This window comes from Cynoglossus semilaevis, chromosome 6 (genome assembly GCF_000523025.1).
Source record: "Cynoglossus semilaevis isolate Cse_v1.0 chromosome 6, Cse_v1.0, whole genome shotgun sequence".
In the NCBI taxonomy this organism is placed as follows: Eukaryota; Metazoa; Chordata; class Actinopteri; order Pleuronectiformes; family Cynoglossidae; genus Cynoglossus; species Cynoglossus semilaevis.
Genome location: NC_024312.1, coordinates 11,237,061 through 11,262,218, shown reverse-complemented (window position 1 = coordinate 11,262,218; position 25,158 = coordinate 11,237,061). Strand labels below are relative to the sequence as shown.

Here is a 25,158-nt window from a genome sequence, read left to right as displayed (position 1 = left end):
AACACACGGCTGACACACATTCATCTCAGTGAACAGAACAAACCCACATCTAAATAACTTCATCAACATCATGTCTACAGAAACCATTGATATTATGCAGAAATGTAGCATAACAACTCGTTGTATCCTTACCAATGCCATTACTAAAGAACAAAGAACAATTCAACCACAGCTGTGCCATACTGTACATCAGAACACAGAATAAAATGTCAAACATTATAAAGAGACTGAATGCATTTTACTCGCCAAAACTTCTGATTATTTGTATGGAAAATCTATCCTCCTGTCTCTCCTTGAGATGAGTTTAATTCCCGTGGGACAGATTATCTGTGCGTTGCAGTTCACGACAGTTTCTATCGCCATGCCTTCTAATGCTGATAGTCCAGTCTGTCCTGTCTGACTTGGGCATAGGTTTTAATTCGCTTTAGGCTGAAGAAAACTTAATTTTTCCTCGTTAGATTTGAGACTGCGTTCTTTGACCATCCAATTAAATCGCTCAAATGGCCAACATACAGTAACTGCAGGCCAGCTAGAAGGCCTTTTCGGTGCGGCCAATTTAAAATCTGACTGGTTAAAGAAACAGTCTCATGGCTTCATCTGGAAGACTTGAGGCAAAAAAAAATTTCATGGCAACACATGAGGCTGAAATATGATTCAGCGTTTCCCATTAACTGCCGAGACTGTCTCAACTGATTTGACTATAAAAAAGAGAAGGAAATATAAATGAAAAAAGAAGTTGGGATAAACAGTGGTGCTGTAAATTGCTTACTTTCACCTGTTTTTTTCATTCTGCAATGACAAAAAATTAAACCTCTAACTGTCTCTCCTCTCTTTCGCACTCTGATCCTCAGTGTAAAATTCAGATGTACAGAATCTGTTATGTCTATTTCTAGGATTGCAGCTTTGGTGTGGGTTTCGCTCTTTGATGCAGCCTACCTATTAATAATTAACAGAACTCCCCAGAGACGCCTTCATGAAGCCTGACAGCTAATTAGGACCAGCGTCATACAACGCTCTGCATTACATCTGCACACACACACATAACCACAACTGATTTTATTTCTTAAGGTGGGTCTGGGACCAAGGTCAAAGATGTCACTGTTCCAGAAGTATGAACACTGTACTCAGCAGAAATGAGTTTGTAACATTTTTACTTCCATGCTGCTGGTTCAGCATATTATCCTTTTTTCAAAGTACAAGTTGGACATGTCTAAACATAAAGAAAAAAATACAGGGCTTATCATTAATTTAAATGTGTCATAAAAGACTGTGATTACTGGGGGAAAAAAGCGTAAATACAAATCTGCAAATATTATTTGTTCTTGCATTGTCATCTCCATTTTTTTGGGAAACAGGGACACATATGTACAATTATATGTGTAAATGCACAATTTCATCATGGTTATGTCTGGTTGACTAAGCTCCAGTGAGGCATTCTAATGAACAAGATGACGCTTTTATTTATTTATTTATTTTCATTTCTTATCTCTACCTTTTTAATATTTAACCAACATGGAATTGACATTTTCTTAGTTCAATTTAATATTTTTTAAATATTTAATAAACAACCCATAATAACAACTTTGTTTAGTTGCAAAAATAAACTTAAAACAATTAAAGAAATTCTCACTATAAAATCACTATAATTATAGGCTTTACAATAATATTTGAAAATAATAATAATAATAATAATAATAATAAGACTTACTGTTATTATTTTAAAATGAGCTAATACTTAATAAATCAGAGTTTTTCATTTTTAATTAAAATGTTCTATTGTATAACTTAATTACTGAAAGCTGGTGTTTTTATCATCACAAAAACATATATCAGAAGGAATTGTCATAAATAAAAATATCATCCCATTTTTTCAATGGAGATAGAAACATCTCAACAGCAGCAGCTGCACAGTAAACACACAGACAGAGGAGCTGGATGTCTGACAGCAGAGAACACCACCAACACCTCAGTGCCAATGATCAGTGCCAAATAAACATGCCTCTACACAATCAACATAAAAAAGGTTTACATCATGAACAGCTTGAATCGACCTCTTAATTAATCGGGGATTAAACGTGTTTCTCCGGTTCCATCATCTCATCTCAATCATACACATCAACATTGCAGGTGTACTGCTGTGAAATCTGCTGTTTGTTTTTGTTGTTGTTCCTCTTATTACTCAGTTACACATTTAACAGATAGTTATAACTGTTTGGAAAACAGAAAGGGATTAAAATGAACATTCGCTGAGGCTTAATCTTGGCATGTCCCGTTCTCTGTGAAATGGACTGAGGATTAGCCACTATTGATATAATCAATCCACACAATCCCATATGAAACAGAGATATAAGCCTTTGTTAGCTCACCATCCTCGCACTAGAGCAGTGATTCCTAACCACTGTACTGTGGCACATTAGTGTGCCGTAAGAGATCATTAAGTGTGCCAAAGAAAACTATCCAATTTCACTTAATTGGGCTGAAAGCTATTATTTATTTATTGCAAATAATGTTTCTTTGCTCGTCAAAGCATAAAAGGCAGAACAATGAAATAGTCTTCTGCTAAGTGGCAGCAGATGGCTATGAAAAAATAAATAAATAAATAATCAGAGCTGTTGAAGAAGATCATTGTAAGTGTCTTTCTTCAATTCCTGCCAGTATATCAGTGTTGTCTTCAACTAAACAGGCCAGGATTTTCAGTCAATTATGAGGTCATTTAAACTTCATTCTTTACTGTATGCTTTTTGTGAGATTTTTGGTGGTGGACCATGGGATATATGTGCCGTGGCTCAAAAATGTGGGGAAACACTGCGCTATGGTACAGATTCTTGGCCCAAAATATAATAATCATTGGTTTAGAAAACATTCTTCTTCAGGGTCAGTTCAGTCAATTTAAAGTTTGAATGTTAAACCTTGTTTCTTATCTAGTTGTCATCCATTAGAATTGCAAAAAAAAAAAAAAATGCAGGAATACCTGTGGTTGAAGCACAGTAATGTTAAAGTTCTACTTCCTGGACTTTTAACTTAGAAGTTTTTTATCTGGTGCAATGTATTCACAATTGACTTACTCAGTATGAAACCTGGGACTGTTTAGTCCAACACAGCACTGATATACTCTTAGCAATTGACGAAAAACAAACTATTTGCAGTAAATAAATTATAGGTTTTTATAACAATTTCGTGGAATTGGATAATTTTCCACCGTACACCGGATGATCACTCATAGCACACTGGTGTACCACGGCTCTGTGATCAGGAATGGCTGATCTAGACCATCACACACTGTATAAACATACAGTATCCTGAGCCCCTTTAATGAACCAACGAGACAAGACACATGAGGCGATTTTTCCATTTTCTGTTTGTTGGACCAAGAACCATGCAGGTCTTTTAGCCTTGGCAGTTAAATGCATTAGTGTGAAGTAGTGAATGAGATACAGAGAACACAGTCTGGTAAATGTGTTGCTAGGCAACCCCATGATCCAAGCAAAACACAAAAGTCTGTGATTCTTTCAAACAGAAGCACACAAGAACAGTGTGTATGTTTTGCTAATGCTACGTAGACTGCGTTTTCAAATAACAAATATATACAGTATATATAATATAGATTATGATTTTAGTAATAAAGTGTGAAGTGAAATTAACTTAAAATTAACTTTATTCACTGGTCAGTTTTCAAAGAAAAATGCTCAGAAGGCAATCTTTTTCTGTTATTTTGCAAGTCAAGTTCAGTTTGAGAGCCTTATGCAGTGATGTAAAAAAACATGTAAGTAAACTTTCAGTATTATTTTCATCTCATCAAGAATTAGCTACTGTAGCCATTACTGAAACTCTAAATATACCAAAATTAAACTCATCATCCCATAGTAATCCAAGCCTTTTAATTCGGGATTCACTGTGCCCGAGGTAGATTAGTTAATGTGCATTAAATAAGGAACGAGTGCACGTTACTTTACAGTGTGTACACAAACAGGGAGCAAAACTAATGTGTCTGCGCAGCGAATACCATATTAAACACCAGTGTGAAAAAGCCGTTTGACAGTCAGAGTTGTTTCCATCGCTTTCATCAGACACCTGATGTAACACAGACCAACTAGTTTTTCTTTTACACACTATATAATAACTAGTTGATTTGGTGATTAAGAGCTAGAGTATTACACAGGAGCTCTGTTTTAGAGGTAGAGGAAAAAGTAAAAAAAATTTCGACAATTTTAAAGTTAAATTTCTTCAATGCTGCTAGATTTTTCTTAGTACCCTATTTTTCAGACGATAAGTCACTTTTTTCTATCTTTTGACTGGGTTTGCGACTCTAGGCTGCTACTCCTATAAGTCACAGTTTTTTTTTACCTTTGGCTGGTGCGACTTACACTTCAGAGCGACTTATAGTCCTGAAAATACGGTAATCCATTACTAAAAAAAAAATTCTAGTCATTTTTGTCAGTGACTTTCCAATACAATGCTATTTGGCATTTGTTTAAATAGTCAATATTTCCTTTCCGGTTATTGCAGGTTAGGCTTGGTTCTTGCCTTTGGTGAATGTGTGTTTGATTCAAAGCACAACTCAACAACAGATCTTTCTTGGACATTCTCATTACTTAAGCAGATTATTTTTACATTTAATGTATAATTCCTAAATTGTTTGGTGAACCCTTTTATTTATTTTTTTTATTTCTCTTGGACAAAACTAAGAAAATGCATCCCTATCTACTTTGCTTTGCCACAAACCCATTACCAAACTCCTCTGTGGGAGATGTAATCAATTCTGAAAAGCCTGCGTAATGATACCTGGTGAGGAGAGCAGATTAATAGATGCAAGTGCACAGCAATTTTCAACTAAATCTCATCAGCTAGAAACTCAACGTGCCCCTGGAAAAAAAATCCATGACTACAGAAAAAGAAACAGGGCCACACAGTGGTAGTGGTCTTGTCTTACAGCAAGAAGATCACCAGTTGGCTGGACTGTCAGCTGGAATGGTTCTATTGAGTTTGTTTACCAATGTGTGAGGAGGTTAGATATTTTGGTTTCCTCTCACAGCCTAGAAAACATGTAAGATTGGTTCATTTGCCTGGCTGCAGCCACCAATGTGACTGGGAATAGTTGTTTTAGTGGTCCTACAATACACTGGCTAGACTGAAGAAAATCATTCTGATATAACAAATATATTGGGGACAACGGAGTAGCAAAATTAATCATCTAACATCATGTGATGTGTTCCAGTTGCTTCAGTTGTTGTATAGATTCTACAACTCTCTGCAGATCTGTGTAAGAATAAGGTGCACAAAGAAGCTGGAGTTTGTTGGTTGGCTGTGAACCTTCCCAACAAAACGCCTGTGAGGCTGTAAACACCCGAGATTGCAATCATTTCCAAATCTAACTACAAGTATCTAGCATCAGGGTTTCAGTTAACTGGGTACAAGACGAATGTGAAGGAGGATAGGCACCATGTACATCATGTGTCAAACTCAAGGCTTGTGGGCCAAATGGGGCACACCAAGTCATTATGTGTGGCCCAATGGAGCTTAAATAGCCTATAACTGTCTTACAATAGAGTCTATGCCACTTCAGGGTATACTGGCCAAGAAAACTCAAATTAAAAGAGTGGATTATTTGTACGGAGCCTGGGAAGGTGGCAGAATAAGCCACCTGATTTTAAACTTAAAACGTAGTGTTAACTTAGGCAGCCAAGACATTAGCAGATATACATTGGATATATAATGTTTTTAAGTACCCACTCAACATGGGGGTTTGAATCATTTGTGTTATCTTAATTTAACCAGACAGTTCCATTTCAATTTGAAAATGTCTTGAACAAAAAAGCCCTGGCCAAAGATAGCAGCCAAGATAGCACATTAAAACAAAACACATCACCTAAGCAAAGAAATCTACAATAGAACAACATATTTAAAAACAATTGCCACTTTAAAAATATATATATATATATTATTAGTATTAAACTGTCTTATAGATATGGCCATTTCTAAAAAAAAAAGAAAAGTATTTTAAAAGTATGAATCTAACGCAAAATGTACTAAGAGGAAGAAGATAGAGAGAGATCACATCACTTCACTGACTTTTTAAATACTTTTTTTTTCTCCTCAGCGACCAGATCTATATTTTAAGATTTAAAAACACTGTTCCACCCTAATAGAACACTGAGCTCTAAAATTCCAACCCACTTGTGGTTTCCAGCTTTTATCCCAGTTCCCAGGTCCCCTCCTAGCTGCCCTCATACCTTTTGTGCCAGTTGGTCTTTGTCCCTCTGTGACAAGCGTTCTAACATTCTCTCACAGTGCATTCCTTGTGCTCGTGGGCATTGAACCCTTCTTTTGTGTTTTTTTTTTCGAGCCTCTGTAATTGATCAACAAATCGGTACCGTTCCTTTTTCTCTGTATTGATTGCATGTGCATCAAATAGGTTTTCGATCATTGTTTTGTTCGTTTGCCCAGTCCAGTGTTCCCTGCGTTTCTGAATGCCTGGATTTACTCTAACACGGTGGTAACGTCGTATGTGAGGACATTTCAATTCAATTCAATTCAATCACAATTCAATGCATGGTATACAACTGGCGATTATAAACAAAGGCGTCTTCTGCGTAAAGAGCACTTCCGTACATCAGAATGATGGGACAAAACTTTCTTAATATATTTATGGGAGATGGCGCCATAACCACGGAATGCTGTAGGATGAGGACTTCGTAAACCGAGGACCCCCATCTTTCTGTTGCAGCAATATTTATTATTGTTTTGTTACTGGTCACGTGGTTACAGCAACTATACATCATTAAAAATTATTCTCCAGATTGGCTGTGGTTGATTTTCTCCAATGTTTGATCCTGAAATTTGCACTAGTATTGAAGTTGAGTATCAGATTGAGACATCCCTATTAATTAGTGTCTGTATAAAAAGGTCATGACCATTCAAATCACTCATTTATGCAATAAAGAATAAAAACACAAGTATGATAACAAGGACCACTGATCACAGTGAACAGTACAACCACAATACCCTGAATCATCTGCAAAGTTGACATTCCACACATAGATCTGCAGATAAACAAGAGATGGATGAACAGATGAAGAGAGAGATGCTACCTTACACCTGACAAAAAGAGTTTGCTTCAGATAATGAAGAAGACGCTAAGGACCACAGAGATAAATAAAAAGATAAATAATGCGACGTCAAAGGGTAAAGAATGGCATAGATAGATAAAGCGGAAACGGCAGGTACAGTTTAAGAAGGAAAGAATTACAAAGCAAGTTCACCTGCTGACTATGAACCCATTCTGGTGTCTTCCTCAGTTAATCAATCATCAGCTGTTCCCACACCTCTGCTGCCAAGCTGGAATGTGTTTTGTCCTGGTTGAATAAACAACCACATATATGAAGGTTAGACCAAGACAAAATGCCCCCCCCCCCTTCAAATCTGGCTTTGGGCTCTGTAAACCATTTACTGACCCACTCTACACTGAACATGTCACTGTTTATCCACACACACTGTTATTGTCTGTCATTAATCATTTTCACATTTAATGATATATTTCTTAAATTCATATAAAAGAGAATCTTTCGAGTCCAACATCTCTCAAAGGCACTGAGATATTCATGTATATCTCTAGAGGGTTTGAACAGCTGGTTGGATAAAAAGAAAAAAGAAAAAAATCAACTTTGTTTCACCACGGATGTGTGTGTCTGTGTGGTTTGTGTATGTGTGTGAGGCAGAGAGAACGACAGAGAGTTGGTATTGCTGTGCAGCTTAGCGATCAGCCACGCAGAACACAGGAAAGCAATCAAACGAAAGGCAAAAAACAAACAACCACCTCTACAACCTGGAACACCTGCTAGCACAGATTTAACTGGACTCCAGCTTCAAGCCTGCCATTAAGGACTCGCTGTAAACACCAGCATTAACTGTGGAACATTGTCAGATATTAGTGAAGGTCAACAATTTATAATTTGCAGATCAGTTCAGTTTATTTTAGTTAGAGTATTTCTATTCTCTGGCCTGTAGTTGCACCTAGTATGGCACCGTTCTTTGATTTATATGGTGTGTATAGTATACTGTGTTTCGGGGTTACGTGGCCATCACCCAAGAATTTATTAAAAAAAGTTTTGTTCCATCATTCTGATGTACGGTGATCAGAGCCGCAATCTAGTACGCACAGGATTTAGTTGGCCAGCACAGCGGACAGATAAATCCTCACACTGCTATATGCAGAAGTTGGCTTTGTTTACACTTGCTGTCTTTTGTTTGTGTTGTTTGAGTGGGAACTTTTTGCCCTTCCTTATGGCTCCCAGGCGTAAGTCCTACTCTTCTGATGTTTTTATGTCCTAGATTATAATGTTACCACTGTGTCATCAGTGCTTATGTACAGTATGTGGGTTCCAACTTAATTCAGTTAAGTTAATTCACGTCGCACCGTAAAAACGCAACTCCGACAAAAGTCAAAGAGCCTGTGCAATGTTTTGTGTAAATTAAACCTAGCTAATTCTGGAAATTTGCTTGAATGATTTTGTCACAAGAAATAAAAATACACAGATTTCTGCCACTTGTTGGGTCTATTTTAAACTGGTACTCTCTAATCTACAATAGAAAATGTCCCAGTCCCTAGCAACAGAAAGCACAAAAAGGGGGAAAACCTGGTTGACGTTCTCAGGGCAAAATATTTTTATCTTTATAATGATGAATTGGTTGAAAGGCTGCACCAGGAAATTGAATCCAAATAACCTGACATAATTCTTAAAAAAATGAGGAACTAATTCAATAACTTTTCAATATAATGTACAGCTTGTCTACTTTTAAAATCTTTTTTCCAGTCAAATACTTTTTGTTCTATGTGATGTCACAAATATGCTAAGTACGTAAAAATAATTCACAGGTGGGAATGCGGTTTTTGAAGAAACAAGAACAGGTGCGCAACTAAGAACTCCCTGTTTCTTGGTTTCCTCCCTCAGTCCAAAACATGCTGATTACAAACTTAAGCTTATTTGAAATCTGATCCATCATCAGTGCAAACAACAACATGAATGGGTGTTTGTCTCTATACTCTTCTCTAATATAAAATTATGGTGACCTGCTCAGGGTGTATATTGACTTTTATGAAAATAACAAACATGTTAAAATATATATTTCAGTATATAAGTCACATCTGAGTATAAGTCGCAAACCCAGCCAAAGGATAAAAAAAAGTGCAACTGAAAAATACGCAAACACATCTATAGCTAATGTATAAATAAAGCATTGGCTTAGCAGACCCAAGGAAGCTGACTATAACTAAAGGTGACATGGCCCTCACCAAGTCATTTCAGATCTTTAATAAGCATGAGAGCTCATGGTTTACAGCACATTAGAGCTCACTCACATCAGCTTCAACCAACTGCAGCGTATCACTATGAGGCAGATTAGAAAGACAAAAGACAAAAGACAAAGAGATAGAGTCCCAACCAGCCATAAGACAAGCTGGAGAACAATTATTACAGTTGTGATTTTTTTGGACTAAGATTAAAACACCAGACTTTGGTACAAACTGTTAAGTTATTTTATAACCCAATGGATTTTACTTTGCTTAAAAAAACAACCTAAAAGCAGTTATACCTTTAAAAAACAGCATCAGCAAGAAACATACACAGGGGTCCTCAAATTTCGTCAGAATTCTGTTCCTGTGCAATCTAACTCTCAATCACCTTAACTATTTCTAAGTTCTAGTAAGTAGCACTATCACTGAAGTTACTGTAGTGACTCACTCATATCTAACTCCATATCTATCTCTCAAACATTCTTGAGCCTAAGTCAGGTAACCATAGAGATCTTGTGACTTTAGTCTGACATTTAAACAAAGGCCGTGAACAGCCCATTGCTCTGGAAGTTATGTACACAATTGGAAGAGAACAATGGACACAAAGCAGCTATTTTTTAAAGGTAAAATCCAAAATTGTTATAGAATTGTTAATGCACAATGAGCACTTGAGCAAGAAGACGTTTTACCTGCCCTGTACATATTCAAACCTGTTTACACAGATGTAAAGAGTGAAAAAATAACCTCATTCAAATTATTCTTGTGAAATGTGTTGACTTGATTAATGGTTTTGTTTTTCAGACTATAAGTCACACTTTTTTTCATCCTTTGGCTGGGTTTGCGACTTATACTTGTAAGTCAAAAATGAATCAAATAGCCCTAATTTTAATTGATAAAGACTTGGTAAAGTATTTAACAGCAAAGTAAAGTTTGACCTTATTGTCCAGCACTGTCACTGAGGCACAAACACTGCGCAGGACATACAAAGGACAAATACATATTCAGATATGCACTGTGCAGTCACTGACGTATTTGACATCTGTTCTGCCAGCATGTGAGTCTCGCCCTTCTGTATCAGTGTCTCTGTTCCCTTAGAACAGCTACATCTGTTCTGCCAGCATGTGAGTCTCTCCCTTCTGTATCACTGTCTCTGTTCCCTTACTCACATCTCAGCTCCTCTACCTGCCTCCCTGTTTCTGTCTTCCAGTGATACCTGTCCTTTCCACCTCTTCCCAATGTGTTTACCTGTATCTTGTTTGAGTTTACACATCATCTGCCTCTAGAGCAGTGGTTCCCAACTTTTTTTGGCCGGTGACCCCATTTTGACATCACACATTTCTGGTGACCCCAGAGACTTTTTATATATATATAAGTATACTATAAGTTGCCCTTTTTTTCATCCTTTGGCTGGGTTACACACTTAAAATCAGGTGCAACTTATATATTGAAATATAATTTCAAGTTTGTTTCTTTCACACTGGTACACAGGCCTAGAGGGGACTTATAGTCCAGAAAATACTGTTGTCAGACATTTGATTTTCCATTAAATGTTTTTATAGTAATTTTTTATTAGTCTAATTACTAGACCTTTTAGGCTTTCCCCTTTGAATTTCAGGCTCCCCAACATGGGGTTGCAACCCCAAGGTTGAAAAACACTGCTCTACAACGTCTTCTCTCCACCTTCAGAGATGCAGTTAAAAGCCTGTGGGGCAGAAGCTTCTCCCACACATTCCCAAGTGACCTGGACTTGGCGTTTGTGTTTATCCGGTCCATCCCTCTGGCACCTAGAGCAGCCCACCACCAGCCTGTGATCATTGTACAATACTACGAGTGTCCTCTGGGGTAAACTTCGGATTCCTGTTGTTTCAACTGTGGGTGGAGGGTCTGTTTTCTATGTGAAGATGGATTCCTGCTCTGCCCGTTCAGACCAGCCAGCAGATGATCACTTTACAGCCCACCGTTCGGCCCTGGATTCAGAGACAGGCCCATGGCTTCCTCTGTGCAGGATCATGTTTCTCATCATGGATATGACACATATTCCACAGTATAAAGATGCAGATGTTCTTTAACAGATCAATACCCCAGTGATTATGCGCCAGCATTACAGCATTTAGACTTTTTGACCTGTCAATTTCGGGGAGTTTTAAACACGAGAAGAAGGAAGGCATATTTCAAATAGAATAGTAATGTGGATAACCAGTGATTTACAGCAGTGGTCTCCAACCTCTGGGCCGCGGACTGGACTGGCCACGGACCGGCACTTAGTGTGCTACAAGCTAAAAACTCAAAAGAAGAGGGGAAGTATTGCACCATAGATGAAATATTCTAAATCAGGGAGGTCCACACTTTTTTTCTTGCACAGGAGCTACTATTCAAATGACCAGGTTGAAGTTTATTTATTCTGGACATATTTATTCACTCATATAAAGTGGACATATTTTATATAAATAATATATGCTGGGGTACTGATTAAATGCATGAAGCTCTTTGAGACAAATGATTAAATCCTTACAATATATGGTCACTACTACACACTACAGAATTTCATTTATATTTATTTTTTCATGATCTACCAGCACTCCCTCTACGAGCTACTTATTGGGCACCCTGTTCTAATGCATGCAGAGAGCTCGACTTCGAAGACAAGTGCTCAGTGCACATCTCCAAGGTTGTTATCTGTGTTAATATCAAAACAAAACGCTGTAATTCGATGAGAAATTGAGTGTCTCATAAAGGAACTACAATCATCAAATTCATATAATTACTGTCTGCTTTCATTTGTATTGGCTGCGCATTGTTGACATTGTTAATACTGAAAGGGTAACAACCGTATACAAACCCCCGCAGTCCTCAGTAATGGCATTTACTTTTCACAGTCTGCGTTGGCAGCTGCGTTTTTTGTATGACACCTGTTCATATTCTGTGGGTTTTTAATTGGATTTTCACGACTGTCAATCTTCTCCATCCAACAGTTATGACTCATGAAAACTTCTCATCAAATTTCTATCTTCAAGGTGCCATTCTGCATCTCTACACAATAAAATTGCAGCTCAATTTCTTTTTAAAAAAGTAGAAAATATATACTCTGGAATACTTTGTACAACACAATGTTAGTAGGTTGACTGTCTAGTTTTGGCACAGTTAACCTGGCTACTTTTTAAGTACTTCTTTGATTTCTACTTTGTGACTCTCTGAAACTGTGGGGAAGGTTTCAAAAACTGTCAGTGAAACGTTTGAGACAACTAAGAAATGTTCTAATGACTTGGATTGTGTGTCTGTATCTGTGTCTTTGTGTCTGTACGAGAGGCTGTTATCGAGCTCTTTAATAAGCTTTCAAATGGAGAGTGTACCAATTCATTCTCTTTAAATCATATCACAAAAACAATGTCAAGCATAAGACTGGCCAATACAAAGGCCACCATGTCAAATCACAAACAGGGGTCAATAAGGTGGATGGTCACTGCAAGAGGAACGCAGAGAGAGAGAGTGCATTTTTGATTTTATTCTTCTTTTTTTTTTGCGGTTTTTCAATAACACCAAAACAAGTTTCAGTTGATGTCTCTGATCTTTATGTATCAGAGCTCCAACCTCTCTTTTGATCTCTGCCTTTAACCACCAAATTTTGCACTGCTGCCTTATTCTTTGAACTGACAACCTCTATACTGAACCTCTGTTGGATAAAAAAACCTCTCTCCCGTCTCACCTAATTGTGCATTTGAGTATTGCAGCCCTGTCACCTACTACATTGGTGTCATGCAACGCTGGACTGTGGCTGATGCAGGCAGAAAACACTTAACAAGTCTCTAGTCAGATATAATGAACAAGCAGAACACATCCTGTCATGGATAATTTAATTATATTCCTCTTAATAACACAGCACTAAGTCAAATAAAATTACCGTATTAATTGGATTTACACAGTAAAATATGTGTTGGCACTAATCCAAGACCACTACAGCTACATACAGATCTCCTGAGGTAAACTTACAGATGACTTTTTCCTGCGTCATAAGAACAGAAAAAGCAAACAGCAGGGTAAATAGAAAATCCAAACAAATCTGAAATATTTTTTGCTGATATCCAATATGCCGATATTGTCCCAACACTTATTTTTCGATTTCGGTACAAACTGATACCAATACAGCAGGGAAGTGGTGGCCTGGTGGTTTAGAAAGTGCCGCCTGATCACTAAGGTGATGGGTTAAAGCCATGCTCCCCCTAGGGGACAGACGTTCACCCCCTCCAAATTGAAATACTATTGAGTGCCTGGTAGTATTTATTTATTTATTTATTTATCCATACAAACCACTGTACGAGTTGCTGGTACCGGCATTCTGCATACTTCATTGATGTTCGCTGTGACTAACTCCATGTAAGAGCATTAGTTTTACAGCCAACATGTTCCGTTGTTCTACACATTCTGCTATATGTAATATTTAATTGTATGCAAGTTTAGACTCTTCTGATGTTTTTATGTTCTAGATTACGATGTTACCACTTCATTATCCTGGTATGACGTAGGTACTCTCGTGCAGTATGTGTGTTCCAACTTGTGGCAAAAATCGAGTTACGTTGCATGGAACTGACATAAGTCGAGGACCCTCTATAATGGTATCCAGATAAAAAAGAATTGATAGAAAATGTAGAGTAAATAAACGAGTACCTTCCTGCGTATATTGCATCTTAATATTCTTTATCCTTTACTGGTCATTGATCTAAAAATAATGTAGAGCCATGATCTTTTTTTTTGTATGTGTAAACCCTGTCAGTCATACTAATGACATCTCAGTGCACTTCGCTGCACTTTGGCTAATTGAATCAGAAGGAGGTGTAAGCAGGGTTGAAGTGAAGGCCCGAGGGCAGCAGTGATGAAAGAAGAAAGAGCGACAGCACGAGGCTATCAGGTAAGAAGAACTGAGGGGAGACATTTTAAGTTTGTGCTACATGTAAAGAAAATTGTATCTATGGGCAGCAAAGATTTTAAGGAAAATTAATCCTGCATTTAAGAGTATTATTACAGTATAAGCAGCAGACAAGTGGTTGAATTAGTCAAGCTTACGCTGGTTTTGTTATTATTTTGAGTACTGTATTTTTCAAACTTTACGTCACTCCAGAGTATAAGCCAAAGCCAAAGAATAAAAAAAAGTGCAACTTAGCAGATGCTGGTACACAAACCTAGAGTGCCCTCTAGCAGCTGTCAGTGTGAAAATAACAAACATGTGAAATTATATATTTTAATATATAGGTCATACCTGAGTATATCCCACAAACCCAGCCAAAGGTTGAAAAAAAAAGAAATGTCCAGAATACACAGTATTAGTAGTCGTGGTCAAGGTAATAGTAGTAGTAGTGGTATTATTAAGAGATGCACGGCAGTAAGAATGCTTTTATAGAAGGAAAAAAAACCATAACTGTTCAATCTTTTATGTCCTACCTGAAGAAGTGGAAGTCCCAAAGCTGGAGGAGAACATTGAGTAGGAAGGTTGTGTTTAAGCAGCAACAGGTGCAGAATGATTCTGTAATAAAAAAATTAAAAATTAAAAAAAAGATCAACATTAGAGTCTATGTAGGCATATAATGCACAGAGCAGCTTGTGACTTCTTTGACAGTCCAGCTAAAAACCGTCCATGCCGTCCCTTGCATACGTATGTGTGCCCTCTGTGTTTGTGTGTAAGGAGTCTGTAGCGGCCGTTCTTTGTTTTTCGTGGTAAGAGGATCCTGTGTCTTGAAACAGTACCTGGCTATTCAAAGGGAGATGAGCTGGCTCGACTGAGAGCAGACTAGAGCAGAGCAGAGGAGTCAGGGGAGGCGGGGAAGATAAATACCTAGTCTTTAAGAAGAGGACTGATGAAAACCTGTCTGCAACTGGCCAGGCATTAGGCATCAATGAGTTTGTCTATATGTGTTTCACTCCACGGTAGGTTCAAAAGGCTTTCTATCAAACACAGTTTGAGTCAGATGAGTGGTCTGGTGGAAAGGAAGGCAAGTAAAGGAAATGGGGCAGGTAGGGTGAAACGGATCACTGAATACCTGTGTGTATAAACTCTCCCTGCAGAGGTAATTCAAAACTGCATTAATAATTGAAGATGTTGCTTTGTAAGGGCCTGATGTGAATCTAGTCATTATTTGTCTCAACTGAAAACTAAATTTAAAAAAAATGCATAGTCTGTAAAATTTTTGTTTGACAAGGACATGTATCTGATGAGGGTCACACACAAGAAAGGAGACAGGCAGCTGATCACTTTTAAAGATGCCCTTAAGGGCATATTAGGCAATGACAAACAAAAAACACAATGCATTAACATGGTAGTATTATAGTAGTAGTAATGTAGTATTAAATTATAATTATACTTCACCGTCAATCAAAGAGCATTATAAACTTTAACAACCAGTGTTTTAGACCTTTGTGCCTTAATCCTTCGTGCCACATACAGGAAGTAGTAACTTCATTTGAGTGTAGCGAAGTGAGGAGAGCATATAGTCTCCTGTTTTTTTACAATAAAAAGAAAAGTGTGTGAAAAACAGTTACACTTACCCAACACATGTGGTTTTGGTCCCCACGGCTGAATCTTTGGGCTCCTGGAGATGCTGTTTGCACGAGGACAGACGGACCTCTGCGGGCGTGCGGCAGGGTTCTGGACCACAGACTCGTAAGTGTGTTTATACAGCAATCCCTCCCTCGTGGCAGTTGAGTCCCAGGACCGACCACGAAATGGACCTTTGATAAAGAATCCACACATCAATGGTTCTTTAAAGTGTGTGTGTATGGGGGGCGGGGGGTCATAAATAAAATGAATCTCCTACCATTTCACTCTGTCTGTCAATCTGTCACTTCACAGCAGCAAATCTTGAAGTGGCAAAAAAAAAAAAATCATGAATGCTTTTGCAAGAATCTATTGTTTTTGTATTTCTGCACACAACGAAATGTGATCGCTGCATTTCGGCACATTCTTTAACCACCAAGCCACTCACTCCCACTAGAAAAAAAAAAAAGAAAACTATATGAACTACAAAACAACAATAAGAAATAAAATCACACAATACCAGGAGCCTTCTATATTTTTATATTGCTTCCTTATGTGCACAGCAGTATAATTGGCTGGTCGTGCAAAGTGTGCAACAATAACAATTGATGACAACGCAAATTTCTAAGAGAAGGTTTTTGGTTGGTTTTTTTTTTTTTTTTTAAAGGTCATATTTGTCTTGACAGCAGTACTGCAAACTCCAGTTTGGGTACAAATACTGCATTTCTAAGACTGTAGGGAGGAACTATGGAGAAAGAGGTCTGAGTCATGTTTATGAAAAATCACTTCATCATAATCAATGCAGGTTCATGCTGTTACACACAGCTGGAGTCGTTTGCATGGTTGAATGAGTGTTAGCGGTGCATTATATAACCCACTATTGTTGTGTGTTTGACGTTCAAATCAAATTTAAATGGAAAAAACAATATCAATTCTGATATAAAAACACCTTTTCAGTGTCTTGTGTAAAGATGTTATCCTTGATGTCGACTAAGTACTTGGGTAACTACGAGTGTTGTTGTATGAGCACAGCTTTTTGACAACACTGTACTGTATATTACTCTGACAGCTAATCAAACTTTTATGAGATCTTCAGCTTGTGTTACTCCAGAGGCCTTTTCTGTTTCATTGCATAATACTTCTCCCTGTACTCGCCTGTGTTGTGCTACTGATGCCCTGTTTATATATTTATGGTTTTTTTTAATATAACTAATATTCACATAATTAGAGTGCATTCCTAATTATAAGGGTTGTTAAACATGGCACACAGGAAACAGCCTGAAGACAGCCATCTTTGTAGTGTGTTTATTTAATCATGCTCAAAAGCTAATGGCTTTTTTGTGACGCTGAACTTATCATAGCCTATTTACAGAGCATTTGTTTTTTGCCTGCCATTTATTTGGTTTATTTATATTTTTTAGTCAAAAGACATTTGGTACATCTTCTACATAGCATATTATTGATCATTTCAACACCTTTGTCTTCTATCTATCTTATTGTTTTATTTAGACGTCACTGTTGTCATTTTGCTTTGGATACAGATTAAATACTTTGGTCAAGGTTAAGAGCTAAACGCAAAATGACGTGTTTGGTCAACATAATATAGCACTGAGGTTGCAGTCATCTGTGCTGATTACCACCACTAAAAACAACGTGTGACAAATCTGTATTTGTCATACTGTGACACATCAACAACATCAACTTGTTGGTTTTTTTACTCCACTCTTTACAACCTGTAGTTAGCTTGAACACGTCTTCTTTGACACAAAGCAGTTCTTACTCAGAGATATAGTACTTGTGACCAATCACTCCCAATTACATTCTCTTCTTCGCTGTCATTTAAAGACGGTTTAGAATGATTTAAGTGACATTTGTGACTAATGCACTTACCAGGGCAAGACTAGAAACATCCTGCCTACTTGCAATGTGCGTAGGCGTTAGTGCAGGACTTTTATTTGGTTGCTTATTTAAGTGACCGTTACAGCAGAGTAATGTGTGTATGTACAGTATGTAACTGTGATACAACTTTTGTTATTTTTTTACCGAACATAATGACAATAAAGACTTTTTTTTTCTATAACCAAAAGGGTTAATTCTCTAACGTTAATCTTACACAGGCTTAAGTGAACAGCAAATGTATCTGACCTGTGATCCAATGACACCACCTAGTGGAACACCATATTACTTGTAATGCATCTTCAAAACATTCAAACAGACATTGTCAACACTGACTATTGCCATGCATCACCGTTTCTATAAGAAGCTGCACAAAGATAGGTCGATGATGGTGGTACTCAGAGAGCTCAATGGTTTATCAGGTGGTACAGAGTATAAAAAGTTTGAGAACCACTGACCACGGACATTAAATCATCAGAACACACAGAGCTCCTTCCTAAATAAACAACAGAAATGAAAAAAAGCAAATGTAGCACAATCCAATGTATAGCATACAACCAGCAAATATAAACAAAGTCGACTTCTGCATATAGCACCACATTTGTCAGCTCTGTTCACCAAGTAGTTCCAGAGAAAACTACGGACGTCGGAATGATGGAACAAGACCTTCTTTATCAATTTATGGGAGATGGTGAGGTAACACTAAACACCGCAGGTCGAAGCCATCATAAACCAAGGACCACTATACCTGAATAAGTGTTTCTATTTGACTTACTATTTCTACTGCTTTTACCCTGCAAAAGTAATCAATCTGCTACTGTTTTTGTATTATATTAGGGTTTGTTACAGTTATTTTGAGTGTGAGACAGCCATATGGACATAAAGTGGCACAGCACCCTTCTCGCTTTAAACCGACAGACTAAATGTATGTAACTCTGCTAAACAAACAATGTAAGGTAAGATTTTATCAGCACCTCAATGTCACTGTGTGCCTAAGGCAACATGGAGACTATCATTTGTCCACAGCAGGAGTCCTCACACTGTTGGATGGCTCGTTTAGCAAACGCCCTGATGACTCATTAGTGTTAAAACCTACAAGGCCATAATCATAAGTTAGGCTGTCTTTGTCCCAGTAATGACTGTCACGAGGTATAGAACAAATCTTTTTCGGCAACACCCTCTTTGTTTGTTGAGTTGATAGAGTGAAAGGCTTCAGAAGGTGATTGGGTAGCTGGTTCAATGCAGCTTGTAAGATTTATTTATTTATGCTAATCTGGTGCACAAAGAACTGTGCACTTCAAGCAATCACAGTGGTCTTTTCTTTGTTGTTTAAAAAACACATTAATGACTTATTTCTTTGTAAATAAGTATATCTTGTGATGTTTTATTCTTATTATTCCACTACTGGTACTGAAGCAAGTAATGAGTATCGATTATCGGGGATAGAAACATCTAATCCGAGTACGCATAGTTGGTACAAGGGCGAAACGGTTAAACCTTTGTTTTTTATATGTATCTACAGTATGTATAAACATTTAGATCTTTAAACCCAGGTTTCACTGTAATTTGACATAAATCAGCTTTGCATTTAAATACAAAAAAAATGAAATATCTAGTACCCTACTGAGCTACAATCTACTGCAGACTATGACAATTAACATTAATTACCTAATCTTCTGATTCTGAACATACAGTGGAACCTTTTAAACGTGTGTTGGCACAACACATCTGATATTTGAAGGCACACACCATGAGTGTCAGCTAAAAAACATTTTTATACCTCTACTTTTACAAAGCAAGAGTATGAAGTTAATCGTGCTGAACGGTTAATCACCCGTTATTAAACTTGTTGTCCCACACCTCTATCCTCGAGCTGTATAACCAACGCAGCAGTGAGGTTCAAGTGAAAATGGCTACAGTCAAGTTTAATTCAACGACAACAGACTTGTGGTCAAGCAGGACGATGGAACCTTACCATTGTAAGTTTGGCCTCCACTTTATCGAAGAAGATGTTATGGTTCAGAAGACAAATGTCCTAAAGAGGACCCAGGAGGAGACAGTGGAGCTGAAGCAGGGGCGCAGACAAGCTTCCCACTGCTGACGAGCGACAGTGAAGACAGAGGGTGACAGTAACGGAGCTGCTGGCCCAGAAGCAAACCCGTTCACTCCCGAAAAAAACAGAATCAGGGACACAACGGTGGGCGGTCTGGCGTTGTCTCATCGACGAGCAGGTGGTTATAAGCAGGTGTCTTGATGAGCTGGGATCCCGGCAAGTGGTTCTGATCATCAACGTTGACAGTGCGGGTGAGGTCACAGGCAACACACAGATACTCACATCCACCAACAGTGAAGAAAATACATTTACTTATCTACCGTTTACTTTTACTTTGTTTAATTATTGTTATCTACCGTTTACTTTTACTTTGTTTGATTATTGTTTTTTTTTTTTACTATCAATATTTTGTTAACTTTCCTTATATGATTAAATTCAGCCCTACCTAGTCCCAACAGCACTTTGGCTGCTAGTAACTAGTTGTCCTTCTAGAAATGTAAAAAAAATCCCTGCACTTTCTACTTACTGAAAGTCAATGTTTTTAAGATTTCAAAATTGACAAAAGTCATAACCACGTCTGGCAGAAGATGTCTTGTGTCTAATTTGTAAATTGCGATATTTATTTATTCTATTGTAATTGCAATCACAATATTGTCCAAAATAATGCATTCAATTGTGCGTCACTAGTATTAACAGCAGTGGCTGACATGTGTTTCTCACTTTCAGTGGCGTCCTGCCTGAACAAATAATAATAATGTCATTACTAAAGCAACAAACTGTGACATAACGTACAAAAGCATCAATAATAACATAATGCATAAAAACTAAATGCTTTTTACTCAGAAATATATATGTATACATATATACATATAGTGTATATATATACACAGACTATTCTGTATTATCTATGACGTTACACCACGGATTAACAGGAACCAGAGAGACCATATCACTGCACCGTGACTTCTCTTTACTGGCTCCACACACACCCTTTTAAGCACGACGCTGTCACTACGTCACCTAGTGACCAGTGATGTCAGACCTTCGCGACGGCAATGAGCGGTCACGTGATATGCGGATGAAGTTCCTCTATGGGAGCAGCGCCTGTAGTCCACTTACTTGAAATGTACTCGTCTTCCTTGGTTTAAATGTAACAGGCAGCAGCAGAATGAAGCACGTCTGCCTCGGTTTGTTGTTTTTCACCGCCTGTCTCCACTCTTTGTGCGCGGCGTTACCGAACTTCGTCCTGCTGTTTGCTGATGATTTAGGCTTCGGCGATTTGGGATGTTTTGGTCACCCGGTTTCCCTGACCCCGAATCTGGACCGTTTGGCTGCGGGAGGTCTACGTTTCACCGACTTCTACAGCACTAGTCCGGTCTGCAGCCCATCCAGGTAAGGCAGTATTAACGGTTATTCAAAGCTTTAAAAAAAAAAAAAAAAAAAAAAAGCTATGTGGCGTTTAGCTCCGATTGTATCCACCCGAGATGAACTTTATTAATATTATATATATAATATATGTGATAATAAACGGTTGCATATGTAGTATATGACCCTTGTAAGCTGAAAATTGTTAAATTTAATATTTACCAACAAAAAGACTCAGGAAATTTGAACAAACTTATTTGAGGAAGAAATAATTTAATTCTACAGTCTATGCTTGAATGCAACGCATAAAGAAAACATTCTTGATGCCACACCACACTCTGGTGTCAGCTGTGTCCAAAATGTTGCCATTTTAAACGTTTGAGCAGTCGTGTCAGTGCGTATTCAGTTTTCATTCTTGAAATACAGACTAGAACTTATCGATTCTCTCCTTGACTGACTTTTCAAGGGCTTCCTTGTTAACTGGGCGTTATCAGACTCGCTCTGGCATCTATCCAGGAGTGCTGTACCCAGGCTCCATTGGTGGTCTCCCTCTTAATGAGACCACCATCGCTGAAGTCCTGAAGCCTATGGGCTACGCCACTGCTGCAATTGGAAAGTGGCACCTGGGATTTGGGGCCAAGGGGAAATTTCTTCCAACCAAGCAAGGCTTTGACCACTACCTTGGGATACCCTACTCTCATGACATGGTTGGTGGGATTGAGTTGTAAAATGTAATTGGTAATAAAAATGTGCCCATTGTATATTCCATCATTGATTTCGTTATTGAGGATCTCCAATTTTTACCACTGTTTTCCTAGGGTCCCTGTTGGAACCTGACATGTTTCCCTCCAGACGTAAAGTGTTTCGGATTGTGCGATGCCGGCACTGTTCTCGTCCCGTTGATGCACAATGAGATCATCAAGCAGCAACCGGCTAACTTCCTGGAGTTGGAGAAGGCATACAGTGACTTTGCGACTGATTTTATTTCGACGTCAGCCCAGAAAAAACAGCCTTTCTTCCTCTACTATCCCTCCCATGTAAGCCATAAGAACAACATTTACACAAAGCATAGCATCACCAAAGAGAGCGCAACAATTTATCGGTGTGGTTTTGGAGTTAATTTCAACTGATTTTAAAAATGTTAAAAACTCAGTGAGTTTTTATGCCTTAACACATTTTAGTTATAGATGGATGAACGCTGCTGTGAAATACTAATTTTTGACATTATTCTGCTTTCTCCTCAAGCACACTCATTACCCCCAGTACGCAGGTGTGGATGCAGCTGGAAAGTCTTTGAGGGGTCCGTATGGAGACGCTCTGTTGGAGTTTGACAACACCATTGGAAACTTGATGAAAACTCTTGAGAAAACAGGAGTGATCAACAACACATTGGTTTTCTTTACTTCAGACAATGGGTTAGTTTTCTCCCTGTTTTTGCTATCATATACGTATATCCATATATATAATTGTGCACACTAAAATCTCCCATTACCTGCATACGGTCGATTCGGTACAATAGCATGTTTATTGACTACTCAAAGGTCAAGTTGCATGATTTATTTTTGTCCTCTTAGAGATTAGATTAATGGTGTTCTGGTGAAAGTGCAGTTATTTATTAGCTTCATTAGCTTTATCAGCTACTGCGTTGTTTTTGTCCCCACAGACCTGAACTTATGCGTATGTCCCGTGGTGGTAGTGCTGGCCTTCTAAAATGTGGGAAAGGCACCACATATGAAGGAGGCATGAGAGAGCCAGCCATTGCCTACTGGCCCGGAACCATCAGGCCAGGTCAGCAAACACAAGTTTTACCCACTGGTTCTCCAACCATCCCAGTTGGAGGTCCTCTGGGAACCATTGGTTAATCTGACATACCCCTCTGGAGTGACCATACATAACATTAGCTCTGATATATATTTACATTGCATTCAAAAGAAGCTAAATCATCAATTTTTAAAAAAATACTTTGGTACATTGCTGTTGTATGTACAGAGCCCAATATCAAAGCCTGTCATTGCATGTTTCTGTACATTATTTATTTAGGTGTGACTCACGAGATGGCCAGTACACTTGATATCCTCCCCACCTTTGCAAATCTGGCAGGAGCCAAGTTGCCCCAGGTGACCCTTGATGGGGTAGATATGACCAGCCTCCTTGTAAACAGGGGAAAGGTACATGCATCATACATATGTCATTCACACCAAATGTAAAGAGTGGTAAAAGAAAATGTGTTTGACTTTATCCTTTTTTTTTCAGAGTGAAAGGAACACAATGATGTTCTACCCAACAGATCCTAATGAAATGTACGGACTATTCGCTCTCAGAATGGGGAAGTACAAGGCTCACTTCTATACAAGAGGTAAACCCAAGTTTATATTGAAAGTGTGTTTCAGTCAAGATAAAGGATTTAAAGATTAGGATAAAAAACGGTTTGATTTGATTTGTAGCTATAAAGGATTTAAAGATTAGGATAAAAATTTGTTCATTTGTAAGTAGCTCTGGAGTATGTCACACTAGTGCCCTCTAGTGGCTGTCAGTGTGAAAATAACAAACGTAAATTTTCAGTGGTAGAGGAGTAGCAGGTACTGCTACACAAGCCTAGAGTGCCCTCTAGTGGCTGTCAGTGTGAAAATAACCATCATGTGAAATTATACTGTATATGTTAATATAGAGGTCACACCTGAGTATAAGTCACAAACCCAGCCAAAGGATGGGGAAAAAATTGCGTCTTATATTCTGGGAAAATATGCTTATAATAGCCAGCCAAAGGATGGGGAAAAAATTGCGACTTATATTCCGGGAAAATATGCTAATATTATACTGCTATTCCGCTTATAATACAGACTGAACTAAGTTTGTTTTGACATATGTCTCTGCCACAGGTGCCACCCATAGTGGTACTACACCAGACAAAGACTGCCCAGTGTTTGCAGTTTTAAAGGCCCATGACCCTCCCCTGCTCTTTGACTTGGAAACTGACCCCTCTGAAAACTACCCCTTACCTCTTATTGGAAGACCAGACCTTAAAGCTGTGTTGGAGAAGATTCAAAAAGTCAAGGCGCAGCTGGAAGCTACTATGGTGTTTGGCGAGAGCCAGGTAGACAAAGGCACAGATCCCAGTCTGGCACCGTGCTGTAATCCTGAGTGTCAACAAAAGCCCAAATGCTGCCAGTGTTAATTTGAACTTGGGGACGAGGGCTGGGTCCGTTCCACTTCATCACATTTTCTAATGATTTTACTGATTGTGTATGTCCTGTACCAAAACAGTTCATGCACGTGTTTTTGAAGAATAATGTTCATCTGTTGTTTGTAATTTTTAAAATAATTTCCCACAATGCTTCTTTCAACTGCTTTAATAATAAAGCGTAGGTGTCGCTGCTGATGCTGGCGGTGGGTGAAGTGTATCCTTTGGAAGAAAAGAGCATCAACACTGTATGTAATTAGAACTTCTAATAAAACTGATTTTCCCATGGAACAAACACATCTGAGTAATATATGGTAAATTGATGAACAGCAATGGTCCAACCTTTTTTGTACCAAGGACCAGTCGCACAGTATCAGCTGTTACTATTGTTTAGTTTGTTTTGTAACATTGCCAGATATGGGGATATGACTGAATTCTTTTGGAATGATGTAAATTAGTAAAACTTAAGTACATTTTTCCACTGCGGCCCGGCACCAAATGACCGATGGACCGGCACCAGTCCCTGGACCATGGGACCATAATAAAAAGTACATCGTAGACAATGAAAGAGACGACTTACCCCATGGAATCCTGTTCCTACAGCGTGATATAACTTGAATTCTGCCATAAGTTGGAACTCACATACTAACACAGTGGTAACATCATAATCAAGGACATAAAAACATCAGGTCAGTCTGACTTATGCCTGTGAGCCATAATGAAGAGCAAAAGGATCCCAAAAAGACAACACAAACAAAATGAAGCAAATGTAGCACAATCCAATCTATGGATCTACCAATCCAATCTACGGTGAATGTAAAGAGCTGTCGTCCACGTATGGCGCCACGTTA

The 25,158-nt window shown here is 38.3% G+C and overlaps 2 protein-coding genes across 6 annotated transcripts in view; one reads left to right on the top strand and one right to left on the bottom strand.

Moving 5' to 3' along the window:
- The window catches only part of LOC103380134 (SH3 and multiple ankyrin repeat domains protein 3-like), a 36,618-nt gene extending 16,696 nt beyond the window's left edge, over positions 1 to 19,922 (bottom strand). The window contains exons 1-4 of one of the 5 annotated variants that reach the window (XM_025056240.1): positions 19,684 to 19,922; positions 16,093 to 16,135; positions 15,824 to 16,006; positions 14,723 to 14,804 (exon numbers count right to left, since the gene is read on the bottom strand). The gene's annotated coding sequence lies outside the window, so the exon portion shown is untranslated. Of the gene's footprint in view, positions 1 to 7,259; positions 7,401 to 14,722; positions 14,805 to 15,823; positions 16,007 to 16,092; positions 16,447 to 19,683 lie in introns of those variants that run through there. The other 4 variants (XM_025056242.1, XM_025056241.1, XM_025056243.1 and 1 more) reach the window with 4 other exon arrangements.
- An 868-nt stretch (positions 19,923 to 20,790) lies between these two features.
- arsa (arylsulfatase A) lies at positions 20,791 to 24,606 on the top strand. Its single transcript, XM_008311955.3, has 8 exons — positions 20,791 to 21,153; positions 21,593 to 21,833; positions 21,945 to 22,163; positions 22,372 to 22,541; positions 22,790 to 22,914; positions 23,167 to 23,294; positions 23,380 to 23,482; positions 24,006 to 24,606. Exons 1-8 carry the CDS (start codon positions 20,930 to 20,932, stop codon positions 24,299 to 24,301), a joined length of 1,506 nt encoding a protein of 501 aa, XP_008310177.1. The 5' UTR covers positions 20,791 to 20,929; the 3' UTR covers positions 24,302 to 24,606.
- The last annotated feature ends 552 nt before the right edge of the window (positions 24,607 to 25,158 follow it).